General features: G+C 36.3%; 1 protein-coding gene across 1 annotated transcript; it reads right to left on the bottom strand.

Moving 5' to 3' along the window:
• Positions 1-14,534: 14,534 nt before the first annotated feature.
• Positions 14,535-18,392, bottom strand: LOC144436777 (frizzled-7-B-like). Its single transcript, XM_078125637.1, has 2 exons — positions 17,813-18,392; positions 14,535-14,659 (listed from the first exon to the last, which is right to left on the bottom strand). Exons 1-2 carry the CDS (start codon positions 18,390-18,392, stop codon positions 14,535-14,537), a joined length of 705 nt encoding a protein of 234 aa, XP_077981763.1.
• Between the last annotated feature and the right edge of the window lie 223 nt (positions 18,393-18,615).

The raw sequence follows: 18,615 nt of genomic DNA, 5'->3' as shown, positions 1-18,615 counted from the left end.
ACACTTCTTCCCATTGAGGCCCTCAAACATCACTACATTAACAATCATACAAAATGATAAAAGTAGGTAAAATGAAACTCAATACACTAAGCGCAAAGGTAAACGAAAGGAAAGCCACAAAATTGACGTACAGTCACAAACGAAAAGTTAAACTGATAGACAAACAAATGTATCAAAACTTACATGTTGAATGGTAAAATGCTAATTAAGTTATGTAACAGAGGAACAAGGCTATGAAATAGATATTATAGAAATATTATACATTTGAAGTATGCCAACGTAATGTAACAAAATAGCTAACAAAAATTGTGACAAAATGACAAAATCAGTACCACCGATTGATAATTTCCATGTTAACAAAATGACGAACTACCCATTTTTTGTAAATATGTTAGAAGGACCTGGAACATGGTTCCAATTTCATGCGGCAGAGTTTTTAGTGATAAAGACGGCTTTGATATTCAAATAGATTGGTCTCTGAAGTGCATATACTTTAATTGACAGCTTTGTCTATCTTTGTTTCAGATTCCAGAGATGAACGCAAGTCAGATCAAAGAAGGATAAGTGAGAAACACAGACACCACTCAGGACAACGTAATTACAACCAACAGCAGGGGAATTATCAACACAGACAGTTACAACATCTAGGAGGTCATCACCACCAATCATCATCATCACCGAAAGGAAGGCAACAGAGTGGACAACATCATCAAAACAGAGCCGAAGACTTTGCAGGGATGCCAGTGTATCAATCTCAGGGTTACCAAAGTAACAGAGGAAATCCTCACTATGGGCAGCAACAGAGGGGTGGCTACATGTACAGCCAGAATCCAACTCAAATACAACAACAACTTTACTATAACTCTAATGCAGGTCAAGGTCAAGTTAATATGGGTGCAACAAGGGAAACAAGGTTAGTATTGCAGTGCTTCCAATCGAAGTATGAACGATAAACTACTGTAATATATTGACATATTACCAAAAGTAGGTTTGTGTCTCAAAAGAATGCTGCAGTTGTGTGCATCAGTACTGATAACTTCAATCATAACTGTTTTCAAATTTGGTGCCTCTTATCGCTACCAGGGCTTCTTGTTGTTAGACATCACTCTACATGTCTAGTTGTGGTGGTGTCTTCCAATAGACGGGTTATTTGCAACATTGAATAACTGTGCACCTGTTTGGTGGTGTCATAAATGTAAATGTTATTCAACTTTGCCACTGTCCAGCCAATGTTGTGACTACTATAGCTAAATCTTTGTCAGTGTTCAGTAATGTATCAATATGTTGCAGTACTTTAATATAGTTCATTCTTCCATTGGAAATTCTGTAATCAATCACAGTCCTGGATGTATGGCATCTCTTTGACTAATCTCAAAGTCATTTCGTGTACTCTTATACTTTGCTATAACATGACTAGAAGGTTATCTCTTCAAACTCAGTTTTGAATTTTCATTCCGCTTTAAGAAAGAGTAACAAGCAGGAACTCGCATCAATCTTGATACTGAGTGGGAAATCAAATGTTTTCCGATGTCTAGTGATGTCATTAAACTCGGCAGATTCCACTTTCAAGCCAAATAATAATAATACAAGAGTTTTTTTATATGTACTAGCTATAGCTATAGCTAAGCCAGTGTCTTTTGATACATGAGTGTGCCCTCTAATGATAGCCAAATTTTGTGAGAAAATGAGAAATGAGAAAAACTAGGATTTCTTGTGAGTCACCACATGAACACCAAATTTTGGTGTGTCATGGAAAATTGTGTCCATCAGTGGCACATCAAATTGGCTTAGAGGGCACACTGTAACATGACTTTTGAAGTTGTAATACATTTACTTTCAAACTAAATGTGTGTTTAACTTTTTGATATTTTGTGTGTTTAATCATGCTAGAATGTGCAGTCATTTTGGTCATTTGGTAATCTGCAAACTGTAGTTTAGATTGTTGGAGTGCCACTAACAACTAAAGTTGTTGACAGTCTGTTCAGAAGTATGCCTAACTTCAGATTTTGTCTTTATGTTTTGTTTTCTATGTTTGTACTTTAATAGTGGTGAAAGAAGTGGACCAGCTGCCTCTGGTCAACCGCAACCCCAGTCGTCAAGACAACAGTCAATGCATTATCGCCAAGGCAATGCGCAACAGAGATCAGGTAAGGAGTTCGAAGCATTTTAATTTCCAAAGAACTTGTCTAAAATACTGTTCTAAAATATACCATCCACAGTACCACTTCAAAATTGTCACCTGCTGTGAGTACAATTAAACCAATATCCATTCAATATACTTATATCAACATATAATTTATAGTTTTAGTCTGTCTCTATCTTAGTAAACCAAAATATTGATGGCCAGAGCAGTGTTTGCTGCTGCATGGCATTTGTATCTACTACTTAATCTTTGCATATAGCTTCAGCTACATACCTGTAGGGCCTCTGTTTAGTTGGCCATAGATATGGGTACCTGGTAGGATGTGAATGTTATGTGATTAATTTAGTGTATGCAATGAGCAGTAACAAGGGTTGTATGTACGCTGTGGAGTTGATATCATGGGTTTTTAGGCTAGGTTATATTGATTTTTGGTGGGTAATAAATGTGAAGTGCTATTATTTTTATTTGTTGATTCCTTTACTTTCATAAGTGTGTGAATAAACATACATGTGAAGTACAGACACTAGAGGTACCGTAGTGAAGGACAGAGCTAATAAGATGATGTGTCTCACCACTTGATTAATCATTACCTCAATACACTAAAAGTGAACAATGTAATAATACTCAAAAATGTATCAAAAAGCTTACAATGTAAATATTATTTGTACAGCAATTTAACAAATATTATCATGTTTATTTTGGAAGATTATCATAAAAATGTACAATTCTGTTATTGCTAATAAAAATATTACAAAAGTAGATATGCAAAATGTTTTCAATTTATTTTATAAGCCTACTTCATAACAAGGACTTCTGAAATAAAGGTACCATCTCTGGCCTGCACCAACTGATTTCAACCAAACCTGGCACAAAGGTAACATATTCCATAAGAGATATAGCAATTCCAAAATCCTACTAAGACCTTTAGTGTAACATTTTACATGCATTAAATATTTCTTGTAGGCAAGAAGTCAAATTACAATCCACACGGCCTAACACAAGATGGGAGACATTCCGGTAGGTCCTACAACGACACAAGAAATCCATCTGCCGGTGGATATCAAAGAAAATGGTCTTATGATGAAAGTAGGTCATACACGCCACCACCACCACAGCAGGGACGAGGTAGAGGTGCTTTCCATCACCAACAACACCACGGGTCACAGTATCCCTACACAGCACAACAAGGTTATGGTGGGAACAACAGAGGTCATCAGAATACAAACAACCCCCATTATCACCAACAACAACAACAACAACAACAACAGCAGCATGGACCTGCAACTAACGCATATTATCAGGCAAACAACCCATCAAGATACTAAGACAGATATTCAAGATCTCAGCCATTCATTCAACTTTTAAGATGAGTAGTACACACACTGGCTCAGGTTGTTTACAACTGATTTTAATATGTGAGAAACATTTATTTTATATTTTGAAAACCATTGAGAGGAGTTCACGCTGTGTTCTTTTTTTCTGTACTTTTTTTTTACTTACTCTCATATATTTTTATGATACATCGTTTGGACCCATCAAGCCAAAGATCCTTTGTCATGTGTCTGTCTGTCTGTCTGTCTGTCTGTCTGTCAGTCTATTTATTTGTCTTGGTATTAAAGATATCTCAAGTTCAAATCCAATCATCACATAGAATTGCAGATTTTGGGACAATAAAGTTGAATTGGAATGTTCATCAGGATATTGCTCGCATATTGAAGAATAATTTGCATAAGTGATGACTTTCATGTATAATAAGTCAATACCTAAACACATAACACATGGTACAGTTGTTGATAACTTTAAGCAACTTGCCTTGTCCACTTAGCATGGTTTTCTTATTTATAACATCATTTGCATACTTACATGAATTTACATACCTCCAGCACACAAAATAAAAAATGTTTTCTGTATGAAAGGTAGCATAAAATAAAAATTCACTTATTTTACCTACAGGTTCAACTATCTTGGGACAAAACATTCAAGTGGTTTCAAGCGCCATTTGTATTTCTTAATGGATCATTTGCATATGAATTTGTTTTTAGAATTCAAGAATTTTATTTTGCCAAATTATGCATATATTATAATAAACCTTTTTTACATATTATCAAATTTTTTTCAGAACCCCAAAACTTCAATAGTGCATTCAGCAACTGATACATGTTTATGGAATGTACAACCAAGATCAAACTTGTGTGGAAAGTACAGTGTATGTGACATTATAATTGAACCCGTTGTCATGTTTTCCCCTTTGACTCTGCCACTCAATGGAAGTGTCAGTGAAAATGTGTGTAACATGTATCAATGAAAATTGTATTAGATACAGACAGAATGTTACAATGTAACACTCACAAACATGGTTTATTTGGTACAGACAGAATGTTACAATGTAACACTCACAGACATGGTCTATTTGGTACAGACAGAATGTTACAATGTAACACTCACAGACATGGTTTATTTGGTACAGACAGAATGTTACAATGTAACACTCACAAACATGGTTTATTTGGTACAGACAGAATGTTACAATGTAACACTCACAGACATGGTCTATTTGGTACAGACAGAATGTTACAATGTAACTCTCACAGACATGGTTTATTTGGTACAGACAGAATGTTACAATGTAACTCTCACAGACTTGGTTTATTTGGTACAGACAGAATGTTACAATGTAACTCTCACAGACATGGTTTATTTGGTACAGACAGAATGGTACAATGTAACACTCACAGACATGGTTTATTTGGTACAGACAGAATGTTACAATGTAACTCTCACAGACACTGTTTTGCATAACATTCCAGACATTGTGTTTGTTGTCTGAGATAAGACCAATTGTTTCTAGTATTGAAAATGTTGTGTCTGGTAACCTTCATGAATTATCACTTGTGTGAAACACTTACAGTTACACTCATGTAATTACCACAAACACATGAATAGGTGCACCGACTTTCATTGAGTGGCGTTTTCAAACAGAAATACATAGAATATTGCGTCAATTGTAATGATGTCATGTAGATTGTATTTTCAAATTCTGCAGAACATTGATCTTGGTTGTAATATTTACAATGGGGGGGGGGGGGGGGGGGGGCTTCAAATAAAAGTCTACGTAAAGTCGTCATTGTGATATGCTAATCGACACTGGCACAGCAAAGTGTCCCATCAATGTAGAAAAAGACAATTAATCTCGCTTTTACTCTTAAGTGTTTTCAATTTCATAATCAGTCACCAAATGAACTAATCAATCATTGAAAGTATATTTTTATTTGTAGCTGATATCAAGGTATTTCTAAATTCAGTGTTTTGTAACCACGTCAACTGTATTACCGTTTGCCAACTCACGTTGTGTCAGCAATTGGAATATATAATATTATCTAAGGTCATCTATAAATGATGACTCACTTTGATAAAATATGCACTTTTGGAAAACACGCACTTTCAATATTATCTTAAACATTGGAAATTAAAAATCCCATTTCAGTGACTGTGTTACTGTAGATTATAGTCATTATTTTGCAGTTTTAAAGATACATGTACATGTATATCATACCAGTTTTTGTGGTGCTTGACATTAAAGTTCTGATTCCGCGTTGATAAAGAGTAGTTTTACAATGTATCCGCTTAAGATATATCTAAAAATACTATCCATCTACACAACTGCATAACACGTTTTAATCTCTTCAAAATGAAAAATTCTAGTCTTATTTAAAATTATTGTTTTTTATTTCTACCAGGGGGAGGTGTTTTTTTCATATTTTAAAATTACTATCTACACAACTGCATAGCGTGCATGTTTTTAATCTGTTTAAAACTCACTGGGGGCAAAAACAGGATTAAGTGCCAATCAAGGGATTGTGTTTCTTGTGTGTCAGTTTTGTAGACAATACTGGCCTTTTGATTTGTTAAGCACCATGTACCATTGTTTAGGGGTTGTTTTTTTTTCATAGATAGTTGTACAGGTTGTTTTCTTTGAAAGGTATCTTCTTGATTGCCATCAGCATAAAACGCTAACTTCATTGACACCAGCAGAAATCTGGGGCTTTGATAAGATAAAACTTTTTTCACATAATATAAACAGAGCTTTTTGGACAAGTGCCATAGAGTGACAGATTTTTGTCATCACCTTGTTGATTTTGCAAAGTTTGAAAGCCAGGTCACAAAGTCTCGGAACCCGACATGTAGTAACAGAAAGGGGGAAAATCTGGTAAAATTGCCAAAGTTTCCCTTACATTATATCATGACTTTTGTAGGGAACACCAATAAAATGACTGGGGAACTCTTGTAGAATTTATTTTATCTACCCTTAATAACAGACAAAGTAAAAACAATAACATGATGATTGACCTGAGCCATAGAAAGTAAGCAGCTCTACCTTTGTTTCACAATGTGTAGGTAGTTTTTTATTTAACCAAGGCGTGCAATATCATAAAATTAACCTGTGTGTGTTTTAGAATCAATTACTTTTTCAGGTAGTAGTAATGGGTATAAAGGAAACAAGTCCCAGTTTCCGAAAAAAAACACCCACCAAATTCTTTATTAGAAGTAGTAGTAATGCTGGGATGTTCTACATTTCAAAACCATTGTATCCATATGCATTACGCACTGTCATAAATAGTTGTCATCAATAGCAAATGTATTCCAGGTATTGTCCAGCATGTCATTTTCCAATTAGCTATATTCCAGAAGTGCAAGTATTCCCAAATACTGCCCACCATTACATTTTCCGTTAGTTCTTTTTTACAAGCAAGTGTTCGCAGATACTGTCCAGTGAGTGTGTTGGTTTCAAAATTTGGTGTTTTTTGTAGGTGTAACTGTAAGCAAGGATTCCCAGATACTGTCTTGTGAGTGTGTCGCTTTCAAAATTAGTTCTAGTTTCATAGTTGCAAGCAAGTATTCCCAGATACTGCCCTTCATGTTTTGTTTTATTTCTGTTCCAGAGGTGACTAATCCCAGATACTGTCCAGTGAATGTGTCACTTTCAAATTTAGTTTTACTTTCATAAGTGTAAGCAAGTATTCCCAGATACTGTCCAGGGAGTGTGCCATTTTTTAAATTAGGTGTTACTGTACTTTCAAAGGTACAAGCAAGTATTTCCAGATACTGTCCAGCGTGTCATACACATATTCATCATAACATTCAAATTCCTTTATTCATGTCCTGCAGTACTTGTTCTTTTGAAATATTTTATATTAGCGGTCTGATTTGTCTTGATATAGTGATTTAGAAACTGTCCAATGATTTGCAAATGATTCAGTCATAGACTCATAGCTAAATATAAAAGAAACTCCAAAAAATACTTCATTTTGAATTTGCATATTGTTTTTGTGCGCCATCTGGCTTAGATCACAATATATAGTTTCGCCATCATAATAGGATATCAAGCATTTTTCCAGCAGCACACTACACATCATTTTTCTTCACATGGTGAAAGGCAAAGGTGAATGTTTTTCATACATACTTAACATTATCAAAGGTTATCCTTTTAAAATTTTTAAAAGATTGTAAATGTAATTTTAGGATTGGCAGAAAAGGTCTTTATCGAGTGGTTAAAAAAATTGATTTCTAAAAAGTAAACGTAGATTCTAAATGTTAAGTGTATGTATCGCTACCATAATATGGGCTTCCTGTCCACACTCATTTGAAATTAACTTAATGGCTATTTTGTGGATATGTTTTCAATGCAAGTGTACTTTAGTATCTCGTGGCCAAGCACGCTATTGAATGTTTGACATCACCATTGTGAAACCTGTCTGTGAATATACCTCAGTATTCTGGACAAGGGATCCAAGCTGAGTTTATAGGGGTATTTTTATTTTTTTAATTTTTTGTTGGGGGAGGGGGGGGGGGATTCTGCACATGAAAATATGCTTGTACATGTGTCTACTTACTGAAGCATACCTAACCATTGCTTGGTATTGACAGTACTCACACCCTAGTATTTACGTATAATGCACAAAAAAGACTTGATGACTGACATTATTTCAGATATGCATACAAAACTGTTATTATGCCACCAACTGTGCTAAATCCACAAACTGCACTGTTTCCACCAGAAAATAATTTCTAATGTCATCAAAGGCATGCAGTGACATTAACTTTAACACTAGAATGTTAACAATGTTTTCAAAATTTTAACAGTATGTCAGTATTTCCATCAATGTAAAAACGCATATAAACTCAGTTTGTGCTACCTTCATTTGCAATTGCCCACATGGATAAATGGATTCGTCAGACGATTCTCAACAACTCCATACAGTTCTTTGTAATCATGTTTCTGTAGCCAATGATAAAGTCCATAATTCACAGAGTGAATAGTTTTGTACATATACATTAAAATTTTGTAGAATAATCCTTTTTTTTCACTCGCAGTACATACCATTTGATTTTATTAGGGTCTGTGGTTATTGTATGTTGTGGCTTCCAGTACATTTTTAGATACACATTCACCTCAATTATTGTGCACAAAAGTAATTTGATGGCACAAACTATATCTTGGCCATGTCAGTAATGTTTTGTAAGTTGATCTGATGACCAGTCCAGGGAGACTAATTAGATGTACATTTTATTTTTATTTAAAGCATTGTATTGTTAGCAAATCACAACAATGAGCATTGAATTGATAGATTGTTTTTAAAAAATAAAATATAATAATTGCACAGTTCAAAAAACTGTAAACCTGATCATTTTCATAACACAAATTCCCGCTCTGTTCACATACGAGGCAAAAAAATGCCAAAATGTGTGTGGTCATTTCTGTCTCTTTTGTACATTAATGAAATACACCTAAAACTTAATAATTGAAATGGTGTTGTAGTAGGAAGCTATTACAGACTAGGAACAGTCACAACATTTATGGAGTAGGAAAACTATCAGAGTTAACGTTATTGTGTTAGTGTAACCTGTGTTGAGGTAAGGGTAGGATGGCAGTCATGACACAGAGTCTATATGAATTCATCAAATAAGCAGAACACAGAAGATCTCCGATGAAGCAGTTGCTTTTTCTGAAAGTGTGTGCACCTCATAGTGTAGGTATATGCATGAATATAATTTGTCATTGACTTTGTCAGCACATGATGTAATCAAAATTAGATTTCACTCTACATTGTAGATAAAACCTACAGGATGTTGCATTTGCAACAGTCTGAATAAATTATACCACATACAACTGTGGCAAGCCAGCTTTCTGCGTACCAAGATAGACAAGCTGTTATCGCATCTTGGAGATAGAAGCTATTACAGGATGTTCATGTAATTAGATTCATAGATAGGACAGTGTCTCTGACAGTAAGTTTTTCTGAAGTGATATCACAGTCAAACTCTTTTCCAACTTCTGCTTGCTTATACCATGGAGGTAGAAGGTGTAATCTTACCTCCATGCTTACATTATAGCTAAAATGATCTGGGCTTGGTGTTTCACTCATGGGTCATTACATTTTTTGACACAGAGATAGATATATTTAAACTCCAGCAGGATATTTTGCCCAATCACATTGAACACTGATAAGCATTGCTATTCTTTCACAGTGCAGTAAAAACAGGCTTCTAATGAAAACATTACACATGGACTTGATCATTTTAATGACTGCAATTTGGTTATTTTCTAACTGATAATCAACATATCAACTTGACTACTTCTACATCCCCACTGTGCACGGCACCTATGTAATTGTTTCTTTTGCATTAGAAGATGTCTGAGGGTGTGTATTAAATGTCATGTTATATGAGTGAAACACCAAGCCTACATCATTTTAGCTGTATCTTGATAACATGGTGATTATAGTGACACACCCAAGGCACTGCTATGACCCAGTATCACCCAGTTCTATCATCTACTACATCACAGACATGTTTCTTCCTTGTCTGTGACTACATTGAACAACAAAAGTTTTAGTTCATGTCTGTCATAGTTAAATGAAAGCTGGCTTTCCACAGTAATATTTTACTGACCAAACAAAAGAAAAACACACCATATAGCTGTTCGTCTCCTCAAAGTGCCGACGTCACATGTTTTTAATGATCTCCCTAGTCAGGACTATTTTGTAACATTTGTCATGTATCTTTAGTAAGAATGTTTTACAGTTATTTCATAAAGGTACTCACTTGTAGTCGCTTAAGTGGTTCCAATACTGCCACAGTGGAAAATCTCACGATGTTACTAAATGATGTAATGTCCACCACCACAAGGAAAACATTTGTAAAGATAGTCAAATTTTGATATTTCCAAATTACAAAACTAATGTTCAAATTCCATGTTCTATTTATCAATTTAAAAATCCAAAATTATAGAAAAAATATTTGTGTACTATCTTTGTAACTTACATTTGTTCTCAAAAGACAGTGCGATTGTGTTGTCCTTCTTATTAGATAAGACACTAGATGTGGTAGATTTTGTGACAACGTATGGTACAGATATAAATTGTTACATGAGTTAACCCTGACCCTGAAACTCGTGATATGATGTGTTGGATGTTTCACATCTGGGTCCATTTTTTCTCTCTCTCGCTCTCAAAACTGAATGTCTAGTCAAAATTGTTAAAAGATATTTAATGATTTTAAAAAGTTTTTCTACACAACTGCTGACAGGTCATGTTTTTGAGATACTTTTTTATAAGTGACAGTAGAGTCCAGTCTTGTCACCACTTTTGTGAAATGTAAACTTAAATCTGTTTGATTCATCAAAAGTAAAATTTGTAAAAAAAAAAATAAATAAATAAATTGATGTGTGCACCTATTAACCCAAATCTTGATACCATAACATATGTCGCAGTCCTGTTTTTGTTTTATCCTATTTAAGAAAAAAAATTGACATGATTTTTTATTTTACTTGTCATTTTTATTTTTACTTGATCAGTGGTATATCAGTGAGGATTGTTGTCAATTTTCCAATGCTGCTCTATACAGTTTGAAGACATCCTTTGTAAAGTGTACATTTGTGGCCTTTAATTGTGTGTAAATGAGAAATTAAAGATTAAAAAAAAAAAGACTTGTACCTGAGTAATTTGTCTCATTTGACTTGAGCGTCTTGGGGGTTATGTGTCACTCCCACAATATACTAAACACAATACATGTCACTCATTTGTTTTTGAGTAGCTTAAAGACAGAACTGCCATATATAAAGAGGATTATGGCTAATCTATGCAAATGCGGGAAATTCAAACTGCTGTACAGAGCACTAGCTTCTGGGTCTTGTTTTCAGCATTTTTTCTGTGCTCTGAGAAACACACAGGTCATGTATCATGTACAAATTGTTTGTGAATGTCGTAGGATGGTAACTTGATACACAAATTAGTTGAAAATCAGTCTGTGTGTTTCATAGAATGAAAAAACCTTTCCAAATGAGACAAATTCCCCTGCAAACAGCTACTTAGATTGTGTGTCATTCAGGATTATTCAAATATGTGGCATTTGCATGTGAAAAACCCAGATATATGGAATGTTTATATTTTGGTGATTACTTGCCAGTGAGTCATCACAAGTTCTCCACCTCCAAACATACAGTCAGTCATATGCAAAATAGGGTCCCAGGTGCCGCCAGTTGCGTGTTTAAGTCCTTGGGCAAGATTTGAACCACGGTTGTGCCTCGGTCAACCCAGCTGAATGATTGAAGACCTGGTAGGATAGAGGTTGCAATGTGAATGCTTTAATTCTATGCGCTTATAAAGGGCTGCAATGTTTTGTGTGCTCCCTGGGGAATTGAGAGAGTATAAAGGGCTGGTGTGCCACTGTCGATCCCTGTCAGGGGTAATAATTGTGAGCACCCTGAGCTTCCAGGAAAAAAAACGGTACATTATAAATTGTATTATACCGTGAACCCACACCAAGTGAATTGAACAAAAACTATGGAATATATACTCTGGTCGTTCTACGTCACTGGTTGTGCTGTGTTCGAAATATTAGTCAAAACGTTCAAAATTGCCATTACTTTTCCCAATTTTTTCTTTGATATTAGTACTACTGGCGTTGGTATAATTATGTTATTCTTCAATATTCAATACTGGGAAATGGAATCTAACTATACTACTCTTGCAATTTCTAAGTAATCACATGACTTTTATTTATACACGGTCCATCGTAGAAAATGTTTTTTGTGTTCAGGTTTATCAAAAGCTAAAGTTCAAACGTTTCAACTCAACTCGATGATAAACCTAGGAGTTGCTATTGGAGAACCTATTTGTGTGAGAGCTTACGAAATCAATGGTATCAGTCGACGATGGGTGCGATTGTGTAGATGAGTGAGATAAGATTGGCCAACCGTCGTATGTGTGTATGGTTTTCCGTAGCAACTCACAAAGAATGAAGTGAAGATCAAACTCAAGGTGAGTTGCTACGGAAAACCATACACACATACGACGGTTGGCCAATCTTATCTCACTCATCTACACAATCGCACCCATCGTCGACAGATACCATTGATTTCGTAAGCTCTCTCACACATATATATATATGTGTGTGTGTGTGTGTTTGGAAGATGCCCATTGGTGCAGATATGCGACAACGAACAATTTTGTTCCAAGGAATGGTCCGTTATATACAACCATCTACGATATAAAGGAAGATCCAGAACTTTTGGAAAGCAAGAGACCGCAGTGCATAGCTGCCTGCCCGGCACCAAATAATTTCAACCCAATACTATCTCGATGATGACGAATGTCAACCCAGAATTGTCAAATACATTTACGCTATGCCAAAGGTGACGGTTCATGTCATACAATGCAGAACATGCTTCATTTTTTGCGTTATGTCATTGAACAATAGAATTTCGAGTCACTGTATAGGACTGCATTGGAGATCATTTTTCCTTCGTAAATGTCTTGGCCAGTACGAGTGGTTACCGGGTAGTATAGCTTGTTTCAAGGTGACGATCGCCCATCTTCATCTAATGAACATATGTTTTTCATCATTACAACTTGACGTCATCACCTTGGCACACTAACACTGTGAGTCTAGTGCAGATCCACGGACCTTAGCAAGGTGACTATCCACCCCCTTCCATAGATCACTGGCCTTCAGCTCAGCCAATGACATCAAAACACCGGTGCTTATTAATAGAGTACCTTCACACACATCCGCATGGTGGCAGTAGTGGAAAATAACCAAATTGAATGCCTTTAAAACTTCCGACATGGTAGCAGCAGTGGGAATAAGTCCTTATATTACCATCGATTCTGGGACGCGTGTCCTTTTACATATCTTACGTTTTGAATTACTTGAAGTCATGTTTTAGAGAAAGAAGTTGGGGTAGGGCCACTTTCTAGCACGACGGAGCCGGGTCACATTTTACGCAATAGCGCGAGTCTGATTTCCCAAAGCCCCCCTCCCCTCTTGGAATTACTGAAGATTCCCTTACAACTAACAGTTACATTGGCAAATAGTTTCTAACATGTGCGCATTGTTATGGTTGATATATGTACCAAATTATATTGAATTTGAAGAGTGTATTCTTAAGATAAATCATAAATACTGATAATCAATAATTACGCAAATGGTTCGATTAAAATTAAAAGCAACATCAACACGCTTTTTAAGAACATTTGCGATTAGTTATATGTTTGAAATATGTACCAAAATTATGTATTAGATACAGCCTAATAACTGAAACTTATTAATTATACAAATGGCTCATTAAAACTAAATGCGACATCGACAAGCTTTTTCTGAACATTTGCGATTAGTTATATTTGAAGTATGTACGAAAATTATATTGAATTTGAAGTATATGCAAATGTTATTCTTTCACATTAGCCACTTACTGATTGTCTGCAAGTGTTCCTATAATTAATCTTTCTTGAAGAATCTGTCTAAAAATTATATCATGGTTGTCAAAAATAATCAGTCAATCAGCAAATTTCAAACTTATTTATTTTCACCAAATTCTGTATTTGCAATAGGCTAACAGAAAGAAAAGTGTATAGTATTAAATTTCCAATCTTATATATGTGCAGTAATCTGTACGTACTAACGAAATACAAAATATTACGAAATAGTTTTGTCTTAAATGTCGAATTCAATACATGGATGATGGTCGGTCGACTTTTTTGGAAAGTTTCGGCACTTTAAGTTATCTGGCCAAGGAAAGCCATACTTTCTCAACCGTTTCCCGCAGGATTTCCTCACCCTCTTACAAAGATTACGGCACGGCGGGATTGGTGTTCCGTCACTGGAACTCATCGAACATGGCGGCGCATACACAGAACAGAGGAAGAGAGCCAGATGTGGGGAACATTCCATTTTGCTCAGAGGGATGAAAAAGTTGACGTCGTACTCGGCATCGTCTTGAGATCCATGGTGCAGTATGTTTGGAACTACGGTTTCGTTGTAAAGTTGTAGTTCTAAGCACATTGGGATAGTCAACGGCTGACATGTGGGGTGGTACACCAAAAACTGACTCTCAACTAATACCACGCTGAAAAGAACAACGACTATTAGCATTGAGCAAAGCTTCAGCTCGGCCATCTTTGTTGGCAGATGTGATGGAGATAGGATAAAATGAACTCTCACGAGCAGTCGATGACCCTGTGAGTTAAAAATCAAAGAATGTCATTAAACCTCGTCTCAAAGTAGTGTAAAATCTATTTCCAAAGGTGAAAATGTGATTTGTAATGTAGTGGTTCGACTTACCGCTGAATCCTTACCACATACACTAACAAGATACGGAATCAACGAAGACGTGTACAGTGAAGAATCAGAAAGTATCAAATGCCTTCGCTGTAGGAGATCAAGTATCACTTTACTCATTGGACCCTTGTTGACTTTGCCCCAGACTACACTCGTGATCTCGAACAAACATATACACAATGTAACCACGGGACGCTCAGGCTTATTGTGTTTACGAAAACACACAAAAAAATCAAACGAACGAACGAACGAACTAATGAATAAACAAACAAACAAACAATAATAGTAACGACGACGACGACAACAACAACAACAACAACAACAACAACAACAACATATACACCCTGACAAACATAAAGACAGATTATTATATAATTACATATCGATATCAACAAAGTTCCTAGAATTACAATATGCGTTTTCGAATATGTGAAATGCTCACTATGGAGATACAATGCAAGGGATTGATTGATTGATTGTTTGGTTGCTTGGTCGGTTGATCGATCGATCGATAGCTTGCTCGCTTGCTTGTTGCTTGCTTGATTGGTTTGTTGGTTAGTTGATTTGTTGGTTTGTTTATTGGTTGGTTGGTTGGTTGATTGAGTAGCAGACTTCAACAAAATCTGAACAATATCGTGATAGTATTCCCTTTCAAGTTCGACGTTCCCATATACGCGTAGACATGTAGAAACAGTTCCAGGGTGGTTGGAGGTGGGGGAGGGGCGAGCACACGCCAATAACCAGAAACTTGGCTATCCAGCTTGTCAATCATTGTCAAACCATTATGTCAATCTAGGTACTCAAGTACTTGTATGCTAACTTGACAACAACAGAAAAAAACACTCCTATACTTGACACTTCAAAAAGATCAGAAATCTGAAATTTTGACATTTATTTTTGCTATTGATACGTTTGTAATATTAAATGGATTTTTGCTTCACAAGTGACCTTGGAAGGGGAGAAGTAATATTGACTAATGCTTGACGTCAAACTTAATAACCTAATTAAATCCATGTGTTACGATTTGGCCCTCGAGCTAAGACCTCATTGGACGTATCATGTTTTCAATTCAAAATCCATCGGCTAATAGCCTCTGTGCAAACCTTCATATCACATTGTGCTCGGCCCAACACTACGTGCCCGATAGATAGACTTGTGTACTTTAGAGGATATACAAATTGTGATTACAGTCACTTGTAAGCTAATATTCTATTCCGGGATAATCATAATACAAAATAATGACGTCATTACAGTTAATTTAATTTATCTACGACGGCATTTTTGAACATTTGTAAATATATAACATTATTTTATATTATGATCATCATTGAATAGAATATTAGCTCACAAGTGACTGTGGTTGTGCGTAATCGACTAGCCTTCGACGAGTCGGTGTTATCGATCTTTTCAGAAAACTAGCACGGGTTTGAATATCTCTCCCCTCTCTCGCTCCCCTCTCCCTCCCTCCCTCCCTCCCTCCCTCCCTCCCTCCCTCCCTCCCTCTCTCTCTCTCTCTCTCTCTCTCTCTCTCTCTCTCTCTCTCTCTCTCTCTCTCTCTCTCTCTCTCTCTCTCTCTCTCGTCTACGTCAAAGAGTTAAGCTTCAAAGTGAGGTTCGTAAAATTATAAACTAGTTCTGGTGACTATATTTGGTGATGTTTGCTGTCATTCGGGATGGAGACAGGGTATTTGCTTTCTGATGTGGTGAATTGGCTTCAGACACCTCATCGTTGTAAGACCTTTTACGGCAGCAACAGTAGTTCCCCACCTATGGTACGAAAATTATTACGATTCACGAAAATTCATTCTGAAGTATAGTATTAAACCTTCTGATCTTTTTTTAGTTTTATTTTCTTAGCAAATTTGATAAATTTTACATCATAATCTTTTGGTTATCTTTCAAAACGTTCACCGTACGAATGAAAATACTGCAAAACAGTAATGTTTTTCGAAAAGTTGCATTTTACCAGCAAAATACCAAAAAAGTTTTAAAATAAAAACTCGAAATAGCTAGGTGTTTAGTATAATAAAAGAAAATTTTATTTGATGACGTCATTCGGTACTGTTCGTACATGACAGTGTATGTGGTTATGTGAAACACCTTGATAATAAGCAGATTACACAGCAAAAAGAAACGTCCCAATCTGATTAAAATCTGATGTGGTGGAAGCGGCTAGATGTCTTTATTTACCTCTGTTTCAATTGAGTTGTGTCGTTTGTTTTGTTCCGGGTGATCCCCGCCTTCCCACATCTGACACTGTGGCGGTGGCGGCGATCACCCAGAACAAAACAAACATCACAAATAGATGGAAATAAAGACATCTAGCCGCTTACACCACATCATATTTTAATCAGATTAGAAACGTCCATGCTATTTCTATGTATTGAATACAAGAATTGAAGTTATACAGATTTGCTTTTATTAAACAGAACAGTTCAATTCAACCGTGTTTGTTTCAAGGATGAGAGGTTCAGCCACGAAGTCTGAACACAAACGAGGAAAGAAAAGTCATGGAGGCATGTACATACATGTACATTGAGTAGCCACATGGCCGAGTTCTTGGCTACTGAGTTGGATCACAGGGGCACGTATTATTGCTTAGATTGCCGCCCTGGATTGCCGTTTTCTTATGAAAATATCTTACGAATCCTGCTGCTACAAATGTATCAATCTCTATACTAGTAGGATACTTATAGGTAGGATTATATAGTCAAAAGATTGTTATATTTAGTTTGTAGACCAGGAAAACAACAGTCTAAGAAATATTACACGCCCCTATGGGTTGGATGTGTTATGCCGTTCATCAAACTCGTAGAACTGGCAGTATATTTTATACATTCCATTGATGTGTTTCACTGAGGTAATCTTCGAAGTCAAAATCGTTATGAACCAAGGGACAAAAGTTATTAAATGGTCACTAGCAATGTTCCATAATATTCGTTCAGGATTGCGTTATTTAGCTTCTCTTCAGACTAATCAATCTTGTTACTGAAATTTCAGATCTGTGTATAATAAGGAGGACCGCCCTACTACGGAATTCTCGTACACTCACATTGACAGTTGCATGTCTGTTTTACAGTTTCTGAATTTGTGTCTTCGGTCGGCAAATTCGTCAGTGATTCTTGCATAGATACGGTGCTTGCTGCTTGTTCGGGTATGTTCGGAATTGTAGTCGGTGCACTTGGTTTGTCAAGATCTTCCTCGTTAATAGGAACACACACTTTTCGAGATCCAGCTGTCGGGAAATCTCGGCACTTTAAATTATTCGGCCATTCCATTCCGAATGATATTAGTAGTGATTCGCAGCCTTCCTTTGCTTGTTGGCAGGCGCTGCGACACGGTGGAATGGGCCCAATAACAGTGCATACTGGCACGTATGCAGCGCACAGGAATGGTAGCATGAACGGGGAACACTGCGCTTCAATTAATGGAAGGAATGTGTTGAGTTTTCGTTCAGCTTGCCTTTGAGATTTACCACCATGAGGATTGGGAAATATCGTGTGGTTGTACTTCCCAGTCGTATAACCTCGGCAAACGTCGACGGTGATCGGTTCACACCTGTTCCCTCCTTCAGACTGTGCTACCGTTGTACCAACAGTGATGGCGAACATGAAAACTAGAATAAAATTCATGTTTGACAGTTTCACTCTCATACGATGGCGTTCAATATATGTTAGTAGATCTGTCAGAAAGAAGAAAAAAGCCAGTAAATAGTGATTCCAAGGGAGAGGTTACTAACATTGAAATTTGTATGAAAAAGCTATGAGTCAGTAATAGAAATCAGTTTCACTGTGATAAGATATCTAGATGCACTGCCGACCCAGATGATGACATGCAGTAATCGCTGTTCTCGAT

Source organism: Glandiceps talaboti, chromosome 6, assembly GCF_964340395.1.
Source record: "Glandiceps talaboti chromosome 6, keGlaTala1.1, whole genome shotgun sequence".
NCBI lineage: Eukaryota > Metazoa > Hemichordata > Enteropneusta > Spengelidae > Glandiceps > Glandiceps talaboti.
The sequence above is the reverse complement of the archived record's forward strand: the minus strand, read 5'-3'. Positions and strand labels throughout refer to the sequence as shown.